The 17,032-nt window shown below is 38.6% G+C and overlaps 1 protein-coding gene and 2 long non-coding RNA genes across 3 annotated transcripts; all 3 read left to right on the forward strand.

Moving 5' to 3' along the window:
- The first annotated feature begins 7,026 nt into the window (after positions 1-7,026).
- Positions 7,027-8,077, forward strand: LOC117509287. The gene is made up of 3 exons (XR_004560362.1): positions 7,027-7,077; positions 7,535-7,651; positions 8,025-8,077. It is a non-coding gene; the product is annotated as an uncharacterized LOC117509287 (long non-coding RNA).
- A 369-nt stretch (positions 8,078-8,446) lies between these two features.
- On the forward strand, positions 8,447-12,426 carry LOC117509024 (serine/threonine-protein phosphatase 2A 56 kDa regulatory subunit gamma isoform-like). Its single transcript, XM_034168840.1, has 9 exons — positions 8,447-8,459; positions 8,798-8,970; positions 9,225-9,335; positions 9,862-9,954; positions 10,875-11,005; positions 11,295-11,403; positions 11,595-11,648; positions 12,005-12,175; positions 12,295-12,426. The coding sequence occupies exons 1-9, from the start codon at positions 8,447-8,449 to the stop codon at positions 12,424-12,426; spliced, it is 987 nt and encodes a 328-aa protein (XP_034024731.1).
- A 201-nt stretch (positions 12,427-12,627) lies between these two features.
- Positions 12,628-16,779, forward strand: LOC117509288. The gene is made up of 5 exons (XR_004560363.1): positions 12,628-12,721; positions 12,845-12,917; positions 16,368-16,419; positions 16,612-16,658; positions 16,747-16,779. It is a non-coding gene; the product is annotated as an uncharacterized LOC117509288 (long non-coding RNA).
- The last annotated feature ends 253 nt before the right edge of the window (positions 16,780-17,032 follow it).

Below are 17,032 nucleotides of genomic sequence, written 5' to 3' on the forward strand. Positions count from 1 at the left end.
TGCGAACTGTGAAACTATGTTATTTAGAATGAAATGGTCATAATGTCAGATGAGGTGCTTTAAATGTGACATTTAGTCAGGGTGCAGATAGGCCACGCCCCCTTTAATTTTTCACCTTTGTTATGGTCCCAAAAACAGATGACATGGATCCTAAATTATTTAAGAGAACAAAACTACTTCTTTTAGCTTTAACTCACTGTGTTATTTAGAATAAAATGGTCATAATGTCAAATAAGTTGCCTTAAATGTGATTAAGTCCATTTCAGATCACATCACTTTTTGAGACCAAATACTTAATCTGTTAATGTTAACAACTGTGTTGCTGAACACAGCCTGAGTAAATGATATGATTTCATCTTAGACCTTGTTTTAGACAACTCCTTTTAAAATTACACACAGTCAAAGACTTAGTTTAATAAAATCAGGACTTTGGGTTAATGTAAGTTTCACTTTACAGTCAGGGTACTGCTAAGCCACGCCCCTTTAATTTGCTGCCAAAAACTGTATTTTAGTACATGGATCCTAAACTAGATCATGTTTTGGAAAACTCAGTTTAAACAGAACACATTCAATGTTTGTTGTAAAGTATATTTTAAAACCAAATAGGTAAATGTATCCTCAACTACTTTAACCCTAACCCCAAAACTGAGTGAGAGGGGGCGGAGCTTACCAGCACCATAAGTGAAGTGGACACCAAAAGTACATAGTTGCTGTTGCTGTAAAGTATCCTGTGGAAGACTCAACTGCAAGGTTCATCTGGAAGACTCAGCTTTAAGATTCATCTGGAATCTTCCAGGATGGACCTTCCACTGCTGTGGAAACAGGCCAGAGTGACACTTTTTTGACCATTTTAAAAAACTGCTTCTTTGTTTTTGTTATTTACAATAAGAAGGTCACAAAGTCAGAGTGAGAAAAAAAACTGCAGGTCCCACTGTAATTTCTAAATGTGTGTGTAACAATCGTATTTTGTGTCCCTCCTGGATAACGTTCCAAGGTTCCTGTTTTATATGGACCCAGCCCGACCCTCTCTCCCGTTTGTGCGTGACAGAGAGAGGACCAAGGAGTACCTGAGGAAGCTTGATGAGGTCCAGCTCACTAAGCAGACTCAAGTGAACTACCTGAAGAGCTTGAAGAGGTTGGTAACATTTGTTTTTGCCCATGTGACCACAACGTCACACTTTGGTAAATGTTTGAATATTCACTGACTTGTGTTTTCAGTCGCTTACTAATGTCAACAAAACTGTTTTTACTTGGTTGAGCAGATTTCTCATCAGGGCCGTCGGACTGGGGGGTAAAGGGTACTATGTACCCAGGGCCCAGAGCATGGGGGGCCCACAAAAAACTGGCATTAAATACATTTTTGTGTTGCATGTTATTAATGTCCATACAATTCATGTTGTAAAAGAATAGAATTTGAGTGAATGTATAAATGTTGCGAAACATAATTCTGCTCTAACAATAATATTGAAAGATCTCTGAAAAATTAGCGGTATGTATTAAAATCCATATAATTGCCCTCATAAGCAAGATCCAGCTGGAGTCTCGATTTTATATGAAGCCTAATACCCTAAGCTACTTCTGTACCAAATCTGGCACTTATCACAGTGTAATGATTTCACCAAAATATGTCCTTTGACTATGGACTAAGAGCTGAAACAACAAATCGATTTAATCGATTATTAAAATTGTCAACTAATTTAGTCATGGATTAGTTGTTAAATAACCTTGTTTTACCGCAAATGTTTAGTTTCTTCCATATAAATCAACCGTTTCTGCAGCGTGGCTTTCCTTTGAACCTTGAACCAATCAAAGCAGCTGCTTTGTTGATTCATTGTTTTATTTTGCTTTATCTTAATTTTTCCCCACTAAAACCCCAAAGAGCATATGTCAGAGTAATATTTACCTTTATATGTTCATCTGACCTGTTATGGTCTTCTGAAACCGTTAATAGATGTATTTTATAACTTAAAAATGGGACCGATGCTAACGTGTTACCATGTCTATGCCGTTTTCAGTGTTAAAGTTTGCATTAAGCTGTTGCAGCTGACAAAACATTTGTGTGCTTTTGTTTTCTGTTTAATAATTCATGGCTCAGCATTTGTCGTAAAATAATCAAATGTATTACAAATTGTTGTATTTTTTTAATTTTTATTTATTTATATATTATTAATAATAGCAACAACAATAATAGTAATAATAACCAGTAATGCTACAATTCTAGAGAAAGAAACAAAAGAACCTGATTAAGCACAACAGAAAAGATAAATCCAACTAACAATGAACATAAATATAAGTGTTTTCCTGTGAACACCTAGTGGCTCTTACACCTCCCACTTCACCCCTGTTTTACTTAAGTTTAATGACAATTTGTTTCAGTCAAACCTCATCTAAGCTGTGTTTTTACACAAGAAAAAAAATGCAATTAACTGCACATTTGTGTCTTTTTTCATGAAATTATGTTTTTAAAGATCACATAATTACACTTTAGTCAGGCCTTTAAAATACCTTTGTGGACTCTTGCTGTAATATGTTGTCAGTGGTTGAGATAGTTGCTGTAGGCATCTAAAAATGCTCATAATCGGGTGAAACCTGATAGAAATCTCTTTGTGGTGTGTCGGTGATATATATGTGCAAAATAACACAAAACACTATTCCAGGTATGTTTTTGATGAGAATATAACATAACTTTGTTACAAGCTCAAACACTGATGCTGCGTGATAAAGGCCTTTTAATAATAACTCAGTTAAATAAATAATGGCAAAACTCAAGTTAAAAAAAAAACAAAACTATTAATCGAAAAAAGTAATCGACCGATGAATTGATAACTAAAATAATCATTAGTTGCAGCCCTAGTGTTTAGGCTGAAATAAAATGTCTTTCCTAAAAAAAAAATCAAAGTCCGGATTTCAAAAAAGAAGAGAAAAAAAGGACAGGGAAAGAAAACTAAATGAGGGAAAGCAGCTGCTAACCAAATTCTTTGAAAAGAGAGGTGAGCTTGAAAGCTAGCTATATTGAGTTGGGGGGTCTGGGGGACCAAATTGCACCATTTTCTAGGATTTGCCAAAAAACTCCTGTAACAGTGGAATGTGCCGTTCATTTCCAAAGTAAACGCTTTGTTGATCCGGGACGTCGTCTGACTACCACAGAAATGGCAGAAGAGTTTGACATCAGCACTTTTTCGGCATGAAAAGACGTGCGGAGGACTTCGCGCTTCGGGACGGAGGCGCAGGGCACAGAACAAAAAGCAACGCCGTGATGAAGCCTCACAGGACATGTTCTGGCATGTCCAGCTCATCCACAGTTTCTCGGATAGTCACACGACTGAAAAGCCACCGAAAGCCATCTGAATTTTACGAATGGTGCAAGAGCTGGGCATGTTAGGGGTTGTCCTGTGAGACCAACACGGAGGTGCTTTCGTCCTGTGCCATGAGCGGCTCCGTGGCAAATTTCTCTGCTCCTCTTTCCATTACAAAAACTCCTGTAACAGTGGAATGTGCTGAAAAAGTGCTATGTCCAGCTGTCTTGCCATTTCTCTGGTAGTCAGACGACGTCCCGGATCAACAAAGCGTTCACTTTGGAAAAGATCTGGTCTTTTGAGCCTGTCGATCGCCGCTCGGTGCGCGACGCACCATCCGCTGCTGTGGGCCGTCTTTAATCCAGTTGTAATTGTCCTTAATCTGTGTGATCCGCATAAGATCTTCACCGAAAGCCATCTGAATTTTCCAAATGGTTTCCACCTGGCTGTCTCTCACACTTTCTGAAAAAATTTTGATAAAGCAAAGCAGCAGTCGATCAGCCAATTTCCTGAAAATGAAAATTTGACGAGGGGGCTGGACCACTCCTCCCACAAGGCGTGCTCACAGGCGAATGACACAACCGACAGGCGTGAAAAAACTCACGCATGCACACGAAGGTTCAAGCTTGGCTGATGCAATCACACATGATTCAAATCCATATAGTTTTTCCAAAAAATAAAAAGGTCGGATAGTTTTCTAACAGACCTTGTATGTATGTATGTATGTATGTATATAATTTTTTTTTTTTTTCTTCTCTCTCCATCACTGCCCACTTTGACCGTTGCCTCCCCTCCAGATCCAGAGTGGCAGCCTGGATTACCAGTCAGGGCTGGAGAAGCAACATCCCCGTTGCAGACGCTGTGCTGGAAGCCTGGAAACCCATCAGCAGCATCCAAGACATGCTGACATCAAAGCACATCCGGCGCCTCGTCAGCAACCAGAAGTGGAAGGGGCTTGCCATTGAAGACATTAAGGGCAAGGGCAAAGGTGTGGTTGCTGCCAGGTGAGGTGGTCTGACTACCACGGTTGGATAATCACAGGTCCGGGGGGGGGGGGGGGTGATCCATGGCAACACCAAAGAAGAGGAGACTGGCTACATGTTTTTCTATACAAAGGATGGTCAGAGGATATGCTTTGACGCCCATGCAACCCTGATCTTCAGACTTATGGGAGGATGATCAACCATTCCAGAAACAAGGTCAACGTCAGACCTCAGCTATTCACACTGGACTTTGATGGAAACGTGAGAGATGTCATGCTCTTCCTGGCAGTGAAAGGACATCGAGGAAGGCAAAGAAATTCTTTTTGATTATGGAGTGCAAAGACACTCGTTCTGTGGGGAAGACCAGGACATGACATTGCTTCTCCTTCCTTTCACACTGGGACACCTGTTTAAATGGACACAGATTTCAATATTTCTCAAGAGCAATATGTAACTATAGTGTGAAATCATGGTGAAGTCAGTTCATAACAGTTTGTATTTTTTTTTAAATATGGACACAGATTTCAATGTCAACATCACTGTAAAGATGATCTGTTTTGCAAATCCAGTTTAAATAAATGCTGTTGTGATTTTAGCATATCTTGCGTTTGTGTACTTAAAGAGGGGAAGTCTGATTTTTAAGTTGATCAAACACTCCAGACCACGTTGTGTTTTGGAAAGTCTGATGGCAGCAAGTCAATTTGGTTTTTAACTGTGTTAAAGGACTCCACATTGGTAAATGATTTGTCCTTCAGACACTGACTTTCACAGTTTAATTTGAGCACAAACACAGCTTTGATTTGTAGTTTTACACAGTCAGTGTTAAATGCATGTGTTTCCTACCTGGTCATTCTGGTTTTGGATGCTGTCTGACTTGGTCACTCATTTATGTACAGTTTAAAGGGTACAGACATTCCAGTTTGGAATGCCAAACTGGAATAAAAGCCTGGAGAAGGATCCAGGTCCTGTTGATGGGATGGTTTCTGCACTGGGTACATCACAGGAACACCAGTAAATGGTTTTTGAGTCCTGACTGAAGACCCGGATGAAGATAAGAGTTCAGCATATCTGTAAATATATTGTTGTGGTTCACTCAGTGGCCTGTTTCATTGTGGTTTTTGGTATTGTCTTGTTCTTGGGTTTTTAGTTGATGGTTAACTATTTTTATATTCTGTATGTACTCAGTAGTTTCTTTCCTTACATTTTGTGTATGTGTTCATTTAGTCTTATGTTCAGTAGAGGTTTGTCTGTTCTTCCTTTGGTGGTCTGGTCCCTCTTGTTCCACTTTCATCTGCCCTGTCAGCATTTGTCTTCTATTTGTCCTCCACAGGTTTTGATATTGCTTTCCTGTGTTAATTCTATTTTTGTGTGTGTGTGTGTGTGTGTGTGTGTGTGTGTGTGTGTGTGTGTGTGTGTGTGTGTGTGTGTGTGTGTGTGTGTGTGTGTGTGTGTGTGTGTAACAGAAAGTAAATTGTCAGTCATTGAATGTGATCAAAGCTTGCTCCAGTTTCTCCTAACTCTTCTTTTAACTTGCAGTCTTTACACACTTGATGGACAACCTGTTAAATCTGTGACGGAGTTGAAGTTTGACAGCTGTTACGTTGCTGTTAGTAAGGGGAAGTTTAAACCTGTTCAGTACTTCAGCAAGAAATGTGACTGGAACAAATGGTAGGGCAGTAAATAAATACATTTTTAAAAAATGTAATAAATACATTCTATTTGTATTCACATGTGAATCTACTGTGAAATCATTTTTTAATTCCCATATTGATCTTCCTCCCCACAGTAAAGAGAAACAATTTGTTCAAGCAGTACGTCATAAAGAAGACGTGAGTTCACTTTCTTCTGTGCAGGTTGTTTAGTTACAAAGATTTTCTCCCATAAATTTCTTCTTTCACAGCTAAAAAGTGCATGTTTGCACAAGAAGAATGTCAGTTAACATTTAGCACATATGAAACTTTAAGTGCACGTTCAAAATGGATTATTCTTTATTTCCTGTTGTGGCTTATCATTTTTTTAAACAGCTTCTTAAATCTTTTCAGATTAAACCTGTTGTTCAGACCAAAACCGAGGCGACTGGTAAAAATGAGAGAAATCCAAAAATAGAGTATTTCACCATCGAGTAAGTCCAGACTTTCAGATGGATAATTACTTATCCTGAATGTGAATTTTGTGTGAGTATTTGTCTCACTCTCTGTTTCTTCACTCTGCAGTGTTTTCACCAATGGAGAGCCTCTAATTCCTTCAGTGCCTGTAAAAATTCCAAAGACGGCTCTGAAGTCAATGGACAACGTCTGCAGCGTGGTGGGATCCATGATGTGCTCTCATGCTGGAGTGAAGAGGTACAACACCAACACACTGTAAATCACGTGCACAGTGCACCAACTGTGAAAGTGTATCAAATCAAAATTAATCATTTATAAATACTTGCAATTTAGAGTCAGAATTGCAATCATCAAGTTTCTTCTTTCTTTCTTTTCTTTTTATTTTCAGGCTTTACACACTTGATGGACAGCTTGTGAAAGATCCACAAGACTTGAAGAACGATGGAAAATATGTTGCTGTTACCAGTGGAAGGTTTAAACCTGCCGACTACTTCCAGCCAGTCCGAGTGCCCCTGAAGAAAAAGTGCAAAAATAAATGGTTTGACAAAAATATATGATTAAAAAAATACATTTTATTTGTATTCACATGTGATTCAAATATAAAATAACCTTTTTTTAAACTTGCCATTTTGTTCTCCCTACAGTGAAGAAACTCCACCTGCTGTTCAGGCGACACGTCACAAAAAACAAGTGGTGAGTTCAGCTTCTAATGTACAGTTTATTAATTTTTTTAAAACATAAATATCTTTTATCACAGACAAAAAACCTGTCTGTTTGCACACAGATTCCTATTAATATTTCCTGAGGGGGTGGGGGTGCAGTTTGTTATGAAGCAGGAATTATTGTCTGCAGAAAGCATTGACTTATTAGTTCCACTTTTGACTGGTCTACTGGTTCAAGTGCATTGAGCCTCATTGACAGTTTGGACAGATCACACCACATCTGGGAAACTTTACTGACTTAAAAAAAGTTATTTATATTGCTGCTACCACAATTGTAACAATTTCTATTGTAAAACGGAGGCAGTGAAAACTGAAACAAGCTGAAAACAATTTACACAAAGATTTATTTTGGATTTAGTTATTTGCAAAAACCAATACAAAACTACTGAACAGTGGAAGATGAGAGATCGTGTTTACTTTTTCTGCAGGATGACAAGATCAAGGAGAAGAAGGATGACATTTGGATACATCCCCCAAGTTCCAAACTGTCCTCCCCCCATCAGTCAGATGTGGAGACGTCTTCACCTGCATTGTCTAACAAAGATGTAAGTGCACTCACTACGAGTTTCATGCTCTGTATTTTCTGTCACATAAGTTGCAACAGTTTGAGCTCAGACCAGAAAGAAACACTGCAAATATGCAGCACATACAGATACATGGACTGTTCATCATGTAGAAATAGTTTGAGTGAATGTAGCTGTACAGCTTCAAATATTACATATACATAAATACATGCAGAAAGAGAACACATGACTAAGAAGTGAGTTTTTCAGCAGAGATGCACAACAGCATGTATTCAGATTTGATACCATTTCTTCTGGTTAAGTTCTGATGCTCCTAATTTTACAACCAACACTGAAAAGTCAAAAAGAAGAATTAGGAAACGTGCACCTGATTGTTTTTTGTTTCTCTGGCTAGGTTGCTGAATCTGGTTGTCAAGAAGAACCTGACATCCAAGAATCAGAGCAAATAAAGAAGAACATTGTTAAACAGCAGAAGATCTGCCCACCAACATGTAAGTAGAGTTCTGCAGAAGAAACCTGCTAGATTTTGGATGCAGTGGTGACATCACGTGTAGTGCTGCATATGTGTGCACAGACATGATGGGTGTAATAGATGCCAGACTTGGTCCTAGTGTGCACTGGAAACACAAAGTCTCCAAGTCGCTGTTTAAACTTTCAAATGTCTTTGAAAGATTGCAGTTCTGTTCTTTAGGGTTTACAACCAACGTGACACCGAACACCATCAAAGAAGCTTTCAAGTGCTTTGTTCAAAATGTATCTAAAATCTTTGATTGGTATTCATTCATTCATTTTCTACGACTTATCCGGGTCCAGGTCATGGACCTCATAGGTCATGCTTAGCCATCTTTGAATTTGTCCAAGGTCTGTGTCCCAAGAATGCTCCCTGTGAACTGGACTTATGTTAAGCACAGACGGACAGATGGATGCACAGCCTTCGCAATACCCGATGGCCATATTTTGGCCTCGGGTAAAAATTAGTTCCATATTCCTTGATTATTTGGTCTTAACTACCATTCTTGAGTGTTAGCTGCCCCCTTCTTTCTCTTGTGACCTCTTTTTAAATGTGTCTCCTGTATTCTTCACCATTTTATTCATGTGACCTTTGATTTTTTTCTCCTCATCTCCTCCCCTTTTTCCATCTCACTGTTTCTCTTTCTGCCTCCTCAGATTCAGAGAAGGTCATCATTCAGATGCTGCAGCAATGCTATAAGGTTTATGACCCAGAAAGTAGCATCATATATAAGGAGAGGACACAGACGTTGCTGAGCCAAATTCAAGATTACATCATGGACAACGAATACGTCTTGTCAGAATGCATGTACCCAGAGATCGTGAACATGGTCAGTACAGCTGATGATTATAAATTTAGTGATTGGTTGATGGAGCCAAAGGCTGAACACTGCATTTGTGTGCAGCTATCATTCAAAATGGTTTTCATAAAGATTGCACCATCATCTGTAGTGACACACGCCCTCTGCTCCTCTGACTGAGGATCACCTCAAACTCATTTAGAAACCAAACGAGTTCTGTCTGATTGTTGTATATTTTTGTCAGTTGAATATTGAGAAATAATTTTGATCTTTTTTTTTCTCAGTGTTCTTCACACATGTTCAGGGCGTTGAATCGACCCTCCAATCCTCCTGCTGCAGCGTTTGCTTCAGATGATGAAAAACCCAAGCTGGATCCTGCATGGCCACACATTGAGGTTGATTACTCTGATACAAATTTTAATACTTTAAGTTTCTGCAATATATCCATAAATGTACTACTGAGCAAATGATATGATAAGAAGCTTAAAGTAGATCAAATTCAAATGAGGAGGACCTCAGACCTTCACTGGATTATGCTTTCAAAATTCAAATTTTTCAGTTTAGAATGTAAATATACACTGACTGGCCACTTCATAAGGTACACCTTCCCAGTATCGGGTTAGATTCATTTTTGTCTTCAGAACAGCTTAAATACTTTGTGCCGTATGTTCAACAAATGTACTGTACAGGAGTGAAATGATACATTTGCTCCATGATTTGATACATATTGACATCACTGTTCTCACTAATTATGTTTGAACTTTAAAAATGTAAATTATTCTTAAGTATAAATTGTAATCCTTTATGTTATCTGTTTATTATTATTATGTTATATTATATAAACATCAGGCACTCTGACACTGGTGTTTTTCATTTAATTCCCAGAATTCATTCTTTTGTCTTTGTATGTTTCTCTTGCAGCTGATCTATGATTTTTTCAAGACGTTTTTAGAAGCTCCAAGCTTTCAGGCGGAGATTGCTAAGAAATACATTGGCAAGGAATTTGTCACACAGGTATGAACGGCATATTATCACATCTTTGTGTGTTATATTTGCATGAAAAACAAACAGCTCTTTGTCAACGAGAGCTAATGGAGTCACTAGTGTTTGATGATTCTGATACACTGGTAGCAAAATGAAGGCTTAAGTCTCCAGCATCCTGTCATAGTTTATGGTTGTGAGGCTTTGATGCTAATCTGTGACTTGAAGTGGTGACTGTACAACCCCTGGCAAAAATTATGGAATCACCGGCCTCGGAGGATGTTCATTCAGTTGTTTAATTTTGTAGAAAAAAAGCAGATCACAGACATGACACAAAACTAAAGTCATTTCAAATGGCAACTTTCTGGCTTTAAGAAACACTATAAGAAATCAGGAAAAAAAAATTGTGGCAGTCAGTAACAGTTACTTTTTTAGACCAAGCAGAGGGAAAAAAATATGGACTCACTCAATTCTGAGGAATAAATTATGGAATCATCCTGTAAATTTTCATCCCCAAAACTAACACCTGCATCAAATCAGATCTGCTCGTTAGTCTGCATCTAAAAAGGAGTGATCACACCTTGGAGAGCTGTTGCACCAAGTGGACTGACATGAATCATGGCTCCAACACAATGAACATCCTCTGAGGCCGGTGATTCCATAATTTTTGCCAGGGGTGTCTTTGGAGGATCTTTGGCTTCTCAATGGAACGAAAGTCATGTTGAAGCATGCATCAGAGACAGTAACAGAAGAACTGCTTGAATGTTTGAAGAACAAAAGGAAAAGATCTGATTTACACTGAGTCATGTATTTATTGTACATTTATGAACATCAGTGCTTTGATTGCTGCTACTGCTGTGTATTTTATTCTTACAAGTTTGTTCCAAAGCAACAAAGAATGACTGGTTTTAATAACATGTTTCAACTAATCAGTAACTTTTCTTGCATTGCAGCTCTTACAACAGTTTGCCAGTGAAGATCCCAGAGAGAGGACGTGCCTCACGGTTGTGTTCTGTTCAGTCTATCTTGCGTTCGAAGACCTCCAAGAGTACATGTTTCATGGGATTTGTGACATTTTCTTTCGGTCAGTGCTGCAGTGCTCGTTTTTCAAACAGGCTGAAATGACGACATGAATGATTTGTCTTGTTGATCAATGCTAAAATGTTTCTATGTCTTTGTTTTCAAAGGTTTGTGCATGAGAATGGGCAGCCCACTGGTATTACTGATCTCCTGGAACTCATTCAAATGTATAGTGTTCTTTTCAGAAACAATTTTTTGTCTATTTTGTTGCTTACCAACCATTTATTCAAGCCTAACATGTTTTTTAAAAATCAGACACACTGATCTTTTTTTTTTCCTTCTATAATCCACAGTATCACCAAACAAATAACGCCTCCATTGTGTGAAGATGACAGGATTTTCTTCTGCTGGGTTTTAGTGCCCCTGCACAAACCAAAAACACTCTGGCTCTACCATCAACAGGTAATATATGCAGGAAATCCTTTTGAAAATGACTGTCATTTGAATGTAAAGAGAATTGTATAACATTTAAAAATACATTTACACATTAATTTTTTTTAATTAATGTAGAAAAAAACCTTATGTCATGTCTGTCCCTTCACATCTCCGCTGCTTTAAATGGTCTGACACTCAGTGTTTTATGTATTTTGCAGCTCGTTGAGTGTATCGTCCAGTTTTTGGAGAAGGATGCAACTCTAACTAAGCCGGTATGTCAAATAATTTACACCAGATTATATTATATTTTTAAAGGGCATATCTCACTCCAGTTAACACTATGTTTTATAAACAAGTTATATACCAGATTGTGAATAATAATAATCATAATATATGCATACATACATACATACACACATCTTCAACTGCTTATCCGGGATCGAGTCACGGGGAATAATAATAATAATAAATCCTTTAATTTATAAAGCACGTCACAATAAAAGACAAATCTCAAAGTGCTGCACACACATTCAGAGAATGGTGATACCACATGTTGCTTCTGTTTTCTACACAATGAAAAAAGATGCTCATGAATTAATATGGCTGTGTAACTTTTCCATCCCAACAGCTGGTGCTCTATCTGTTGAAGCACTGGCCGAAGACGTGCACATGTAAAGAGCTGCTGTTCATCAAAGAGCTGGCAAAAATTCTAGAGTGCATCTGTGTCTCTGACTTCAAGTTGGTTCAGGAGCTTCTCTTCAAGCAGCTGGCCCGATGCCTCTCCGGCTCAAATCATGTGGTAACTGATGACAGATCATCAACTTTGCCTTTGGAAAACATAACTGTTCCCTATCAGGGAGCTCTTTCAGTTTTAGTGTCAGTGTGTGTTGTCTTGACTGAGACATCTGTTCTTTTTAGGTGGCAAAGGCAGCGCTGCAGTTCTGCACAAAGGAGCATATCATCAGTTTTATCTGTGTCAATGCAGAGGAGATCCTGCCCATTGTGCTGCCTGCCCTGTACCAGTGTTCAAACAGCCAGCTATATGAGTAAGATACTGGACTGAAGCTGTGCAAATATCCTGACACATTTAATTTTCTCATATTTACTCAAATAATTTTATTGATTTTTTAATGGATTCAAACAGTTCTACTCTATGGATTTCTTTACTCCTGTTTGATGCTGAGGTCAACTGACACTCACCTGTCTTTGTTATGGACTGAGTTTTATTTGTGTGGGTTCACAGGTCTGTCAAGCACATCCTGACTGATTATCTGCCACAGCTGCTCATGATGAATCCTGAGCTGTTTGCACACTGCATAGAGCAGATCCTGACTACAAGACGGAAGTATGTGTTCAATATCTATAATTACATCATGCAATTTAGTTAAGTTTTAGGCAGCAGCTCAGTTTTTGTTGCGGTGGTGCAGAACAAAACAGTGACGTCACATTTGACACCTTTTTTCAACAGAGAGCAGCTGAGGTCCAAAGCAAGTGAAAAGATGTGGATGAAGATCGAGGCACTCGCTAAGTCCAAAACACAGGTGAGCAGTGTGTAAAATGACATATAAATACATCTGAATGTAATATCATGTGTGCTGTGTGCATGTTTTTAACCGTGTATTCATAATGTTGCCTCTATGTTGATTTCAGAAGACCACACAAGGATGAAGACCATCCCCGAGGCTGTGATTCATCACATCCAGCACACAGAGCACAAAATAAAAGCAAAATAAATTAAATTTTGCACACCAAATTATTGTTTATTATTATTTTGAAGATGTGTGTTCTCCAATCATTCTGCCCCAGAAAAAGAACAATTCAAATAAATTCCTGACGGCCCAATATTATCATGACATTCATGCATGTTCCTCAAATTCGGGTCCTTTACCAGAGGCCTGGGAGTTTGAGGGTTTGGTGCAGTATCTTAGCTGTTTCTACAACTGCACTCTTCTGGACAGACACCTCTGATGTTGTACTTGAAATCTGTTGGAGCCACTCTTCCATTTTGGGGGTTACAGCTGCGAGTGTTCCTACGAGGTCTGTCCATAAAGTATCGTACCTTTTTATTTTTTTCAAAAACTATATGGATTTCATTCATATGTTTTTATGTCAGACATGCTTGAACCCTCGTGCGCATGCGTGAGTTTTTCCACTCCTGTCGGTGACGTCATTCGCCTGTGAGCACGCCTTGTGGAAGGAGTGGTCCCGCCCCCTCGTCGGATTTTCATTGTCTGGAAATGGCGGAATGAAAAGGACTTTTTTTCCATCAGAATTTTTTCAGAAGCTGTTAGAGACTGGCACCTGGAAACCATTCGAAAAATTTATCTGGCTTTCGGTGAAAATTTTACGGCACACAGAGACACACACACCGACAGCACCTTCTGTAAACTCCGCATTTTAAACAGCTTTGAAGAAGATGGTCACTGTTTTAATCGCCCGTTTTATCCAAATGCAGGATGGATCGCTCCTCAGTCTCCATGTTATTGTCCTGCCTTAAGACGAGAGCGAAACAGTGAGCGAGGCTGCAGCACAATGACGTCAGATTCTGAGTCGTTTTATGCTTTGTGAATAAAATAAATAATTCGCTGTAATCTCAAATATGAAAAATAATCGCGAATATGAAAAATTATCTGAGAGAGGTCTTCTCCTCAAAGTTTGCCTTCACGCCCACCACCACTCTAGTTTCCTACCTCCCAAAGAAAAACAAGAATGTATTCTTCTGAGCACACAGCACACAGACGGTGACATTAGCGATCGTGAGAACAGGAAGCCAATCATCCTAGACTACAACCACAACAAAGGAGGTGTGGACAACCTAGATAAGGTGATTGGAACATACAGCTGCAGAAGAATGACTGCCCGCTGGCCCCTGGTCATCTTCCACAACATCATTGATGTTTCCTCCTACAATGCCTTTGTGATTTGGAGAGAGATCAACCCGACCTGGATGTCTCATAAGCAGAACAAGAGGAGGGTGTTCCTGGAGCAGCTAGGAAAGGCACTTGTAACTCCACTCATTGAAAGAAGGAAGCATGTCCCCCGCACAGAAGCCTCAGCAGCAGTTGTGAAAGCTATTCAGAGTGCAGCTCCTGATCAACCTGAGGATCCAGCTACCACAGCCACTTCCCCAGCTAGGGCAAGTAAGAGGAAGAGATGTCAGTTCTGACCTCAAAAGGAAGACTGTAAAACACATACTGTGTGCTGCAGGTGTAAGAAATATATCTGCAAAGGCTGTGCACTTGCATACTGCCCTACATGTGCTAATTAGTTGAATGGGTTATGTTATTTTTCATATTTTTGTATTGTACATTGTCTTAAATTGTTCACTGGAGAAAAAAAAAAAGAAACAGAGTCATTGGGAATAAAAATGCATTCAAAACTCCTTTTTGCACATTTTTTTCCTTTTCTTAAGCTATAGAAATTCAAGTGAAGAGGGAAAACTCAGGTATTCACACATTTTGTGGTGAATGACAATATGCAAGATGAAATTTGGTGTTTAAAATTCAATTAAGCTGCTTATATTGGGGGTTTAGTGAAGACGGGTCATTTTGAACCGGAGGACACAGGGTGTATACAGAAAATGAGGACAACAGGAGGGTTAAGTGCAGCCTGATCAGAGAGTCTCAGTGCAGTTTTCAATGTTAATGACAGCACGCCTTTTTTGTTTGGACTCAGAAGTTGAAAATCACATGATGTGTTACATCACACTTAATAATCGGCTAGACAATCAATCAAACCATGGTTCTGTTTTGTCTCTAGTTTGCTTCTAACAGCCAGCTGATAGCTCTCACTGCTTGGACCAATGAGATTTATACACCAAGCTGACCTGAAATCAGCCACTGAACATTAAATTGACTTTATTGACAAGTCTGACCCCTTTGAAAAGTGACCAAATGTCATATGTCATACCGTTCATTCCCGATATTCTTCAATAAAGCTATCAAAGATAAAAGCATATGCAACATATACTTTTATCTTTGATATCTGTATTGTTGTTAGGCAAAATATGCTTTTATCTTTGATGTCTTATTGAAATTGTTCCTTGAGTACCTTAATCTTTATCTTCCTTTTAATGTTATGTCAGCTTTGCTGTTTCGGCTGTAAGGTTGTTGTTCCATTTGATGGTCTTTGTTGTTCACGTGTGCATTTGTTGTCAGTGTGACCTCAGAGGAGCAGCTGTGTTAAATAGAACAGAGCCTTTATTGTCATACAAATATACATAGAACCAAATTTGTCCTCTGTATAACTCATCCTAATTAAAGATAGACACAATCTAACCACTAGGAGCAGCTTGCTTTTAATTAAACAGTCGGATTCCTCTGGTCCGAGCCAGTTAGGTCCAGCACCCAGGGAAAACTTTTGCTCTACAAAATCAAATATGTCACACAGAATCCCCCAAAACTCATCAACAAACAAAACAATTATTGTGTACAGAAATGGAGATGCTTATCTTCCAGGAGTAAAGATCACTTTTAATAAGCGTCAGGTGCCCACATTTGAAAGTCTTTTGGACATCTTGACGTCTAAACTCAAGGCTCCCTTTGGAGCTGTCCGAAAACTGTACACAGTTAATGGAGCCAAGGTTTGTGGACTGGATGAAGTGCAACATGGAGAGACTTATGTTGCAGCTGGATACCAGCCTTTTAAGAAGTTAGAGTAAGTATCATGCACAGAAACACCAATCTCTGTCTGTCTCACTGCTTTTTCAGCTCATTGACATTTACAAAAGGAAATGCACTGTTTGGAAAATGATTCACAGAAACGTCAAGACTTTTTTCTTCCCATTTTCTGGTATAAAAAGCTAACTCTTAAAGTCCTCTCAGTTTCTGTGAGCACATAAAAAAATAAGAAACAACAACAGGTTGTTCAGTGAGTTTGTTCAACTTTTTTTTAATCTAAAAAATAATAATCTTTGACCTAATTAAAGGGATTTTATTACACTGTAATCTGCATTTCTCCCCTCAATCATATGATTTGTTTTATCTTTCCAGCTACGGTGCAAAACCAAAGAACTCACAGCCACAGAAAAAGAAAGAAGAAAAGGTCAGAAAATATTCTGTTTATTCCACAAAACTGAACAAACACATTTACATTAATAGTAATTTAAAAATCCAAGTTGCTAAAAGACTCAGCATAATTGTGTAATTATAATAATTCACCTCTTACAATGTTCCATGTTTGTTTTTTTAATGACTGCTGCATATTAAATTTTTATCACCTTTTTTAAACTTTCAGGTTAAACCGACTGAGGACCCAACTGTCCATAAGAAGAAGAAGACTGTGTAAGTCCAGACCTTCATGTGGACAATTATTGAACCTGAATATGAACATTGTCTGAATGATTATATCTGTTTTTATCTGATGATGTAGTGTGTTTGCTGACAGAGTGACACGGGTTCCTCCGATCCAAACACGAAAGAACATCAGGAATGAACGGTATGACATAAAACAAACAATATCAAGAAAATGCATTTATTGTGTTCCTACGTCGTTCTCATGTAAGAGACATTTTTTAAACCTGGTGATGTGTTTACTGCCTACAGTAAAGACCAGCCACCTGCTGTTGCAAAAGAACATCGTGCACAGAAAGTGGTGAGTTCACTTCCATACTTCATGCAGCTTCATGCATGTTACATATTTTCCTGCATAAATTCCC

Source organism: Thalassophryne amazonica, chromosome 4 (genome assembly GCF_902500255.1).
Source record: "Thalassophryne amazonica chromosome 4, fThaAma1.1, whole genome shotgun sequence".
In the NCBI taxonomy this organism is placed as follows: Eukaryota; Metazoa; Chordata; class Actinopteri; order Batrachoidiformes; family Batrachoididae; genus Thalassophryne; species Thalassophryne amazonica.

Bases quoted from the DNA above. Each gene is read 5' to 3' on its own strand.
- LOC117509024 (XM_034168840.1), top strand. The intron at 11,006-11,294 runs GTCAGTGCTGCA...TATAATCCACAG, and splicing joins ATTTGTGACATTTTCTTTCG to TATCACCAAACAAATAACGC. The intron at 11,649-12,004 runs GTATGTCAAATA...CCATCCCAACAG, and splicing joins ATGCAACTCTAACTAAGCCG to CTGGTGCTCTATCTGTTGAA.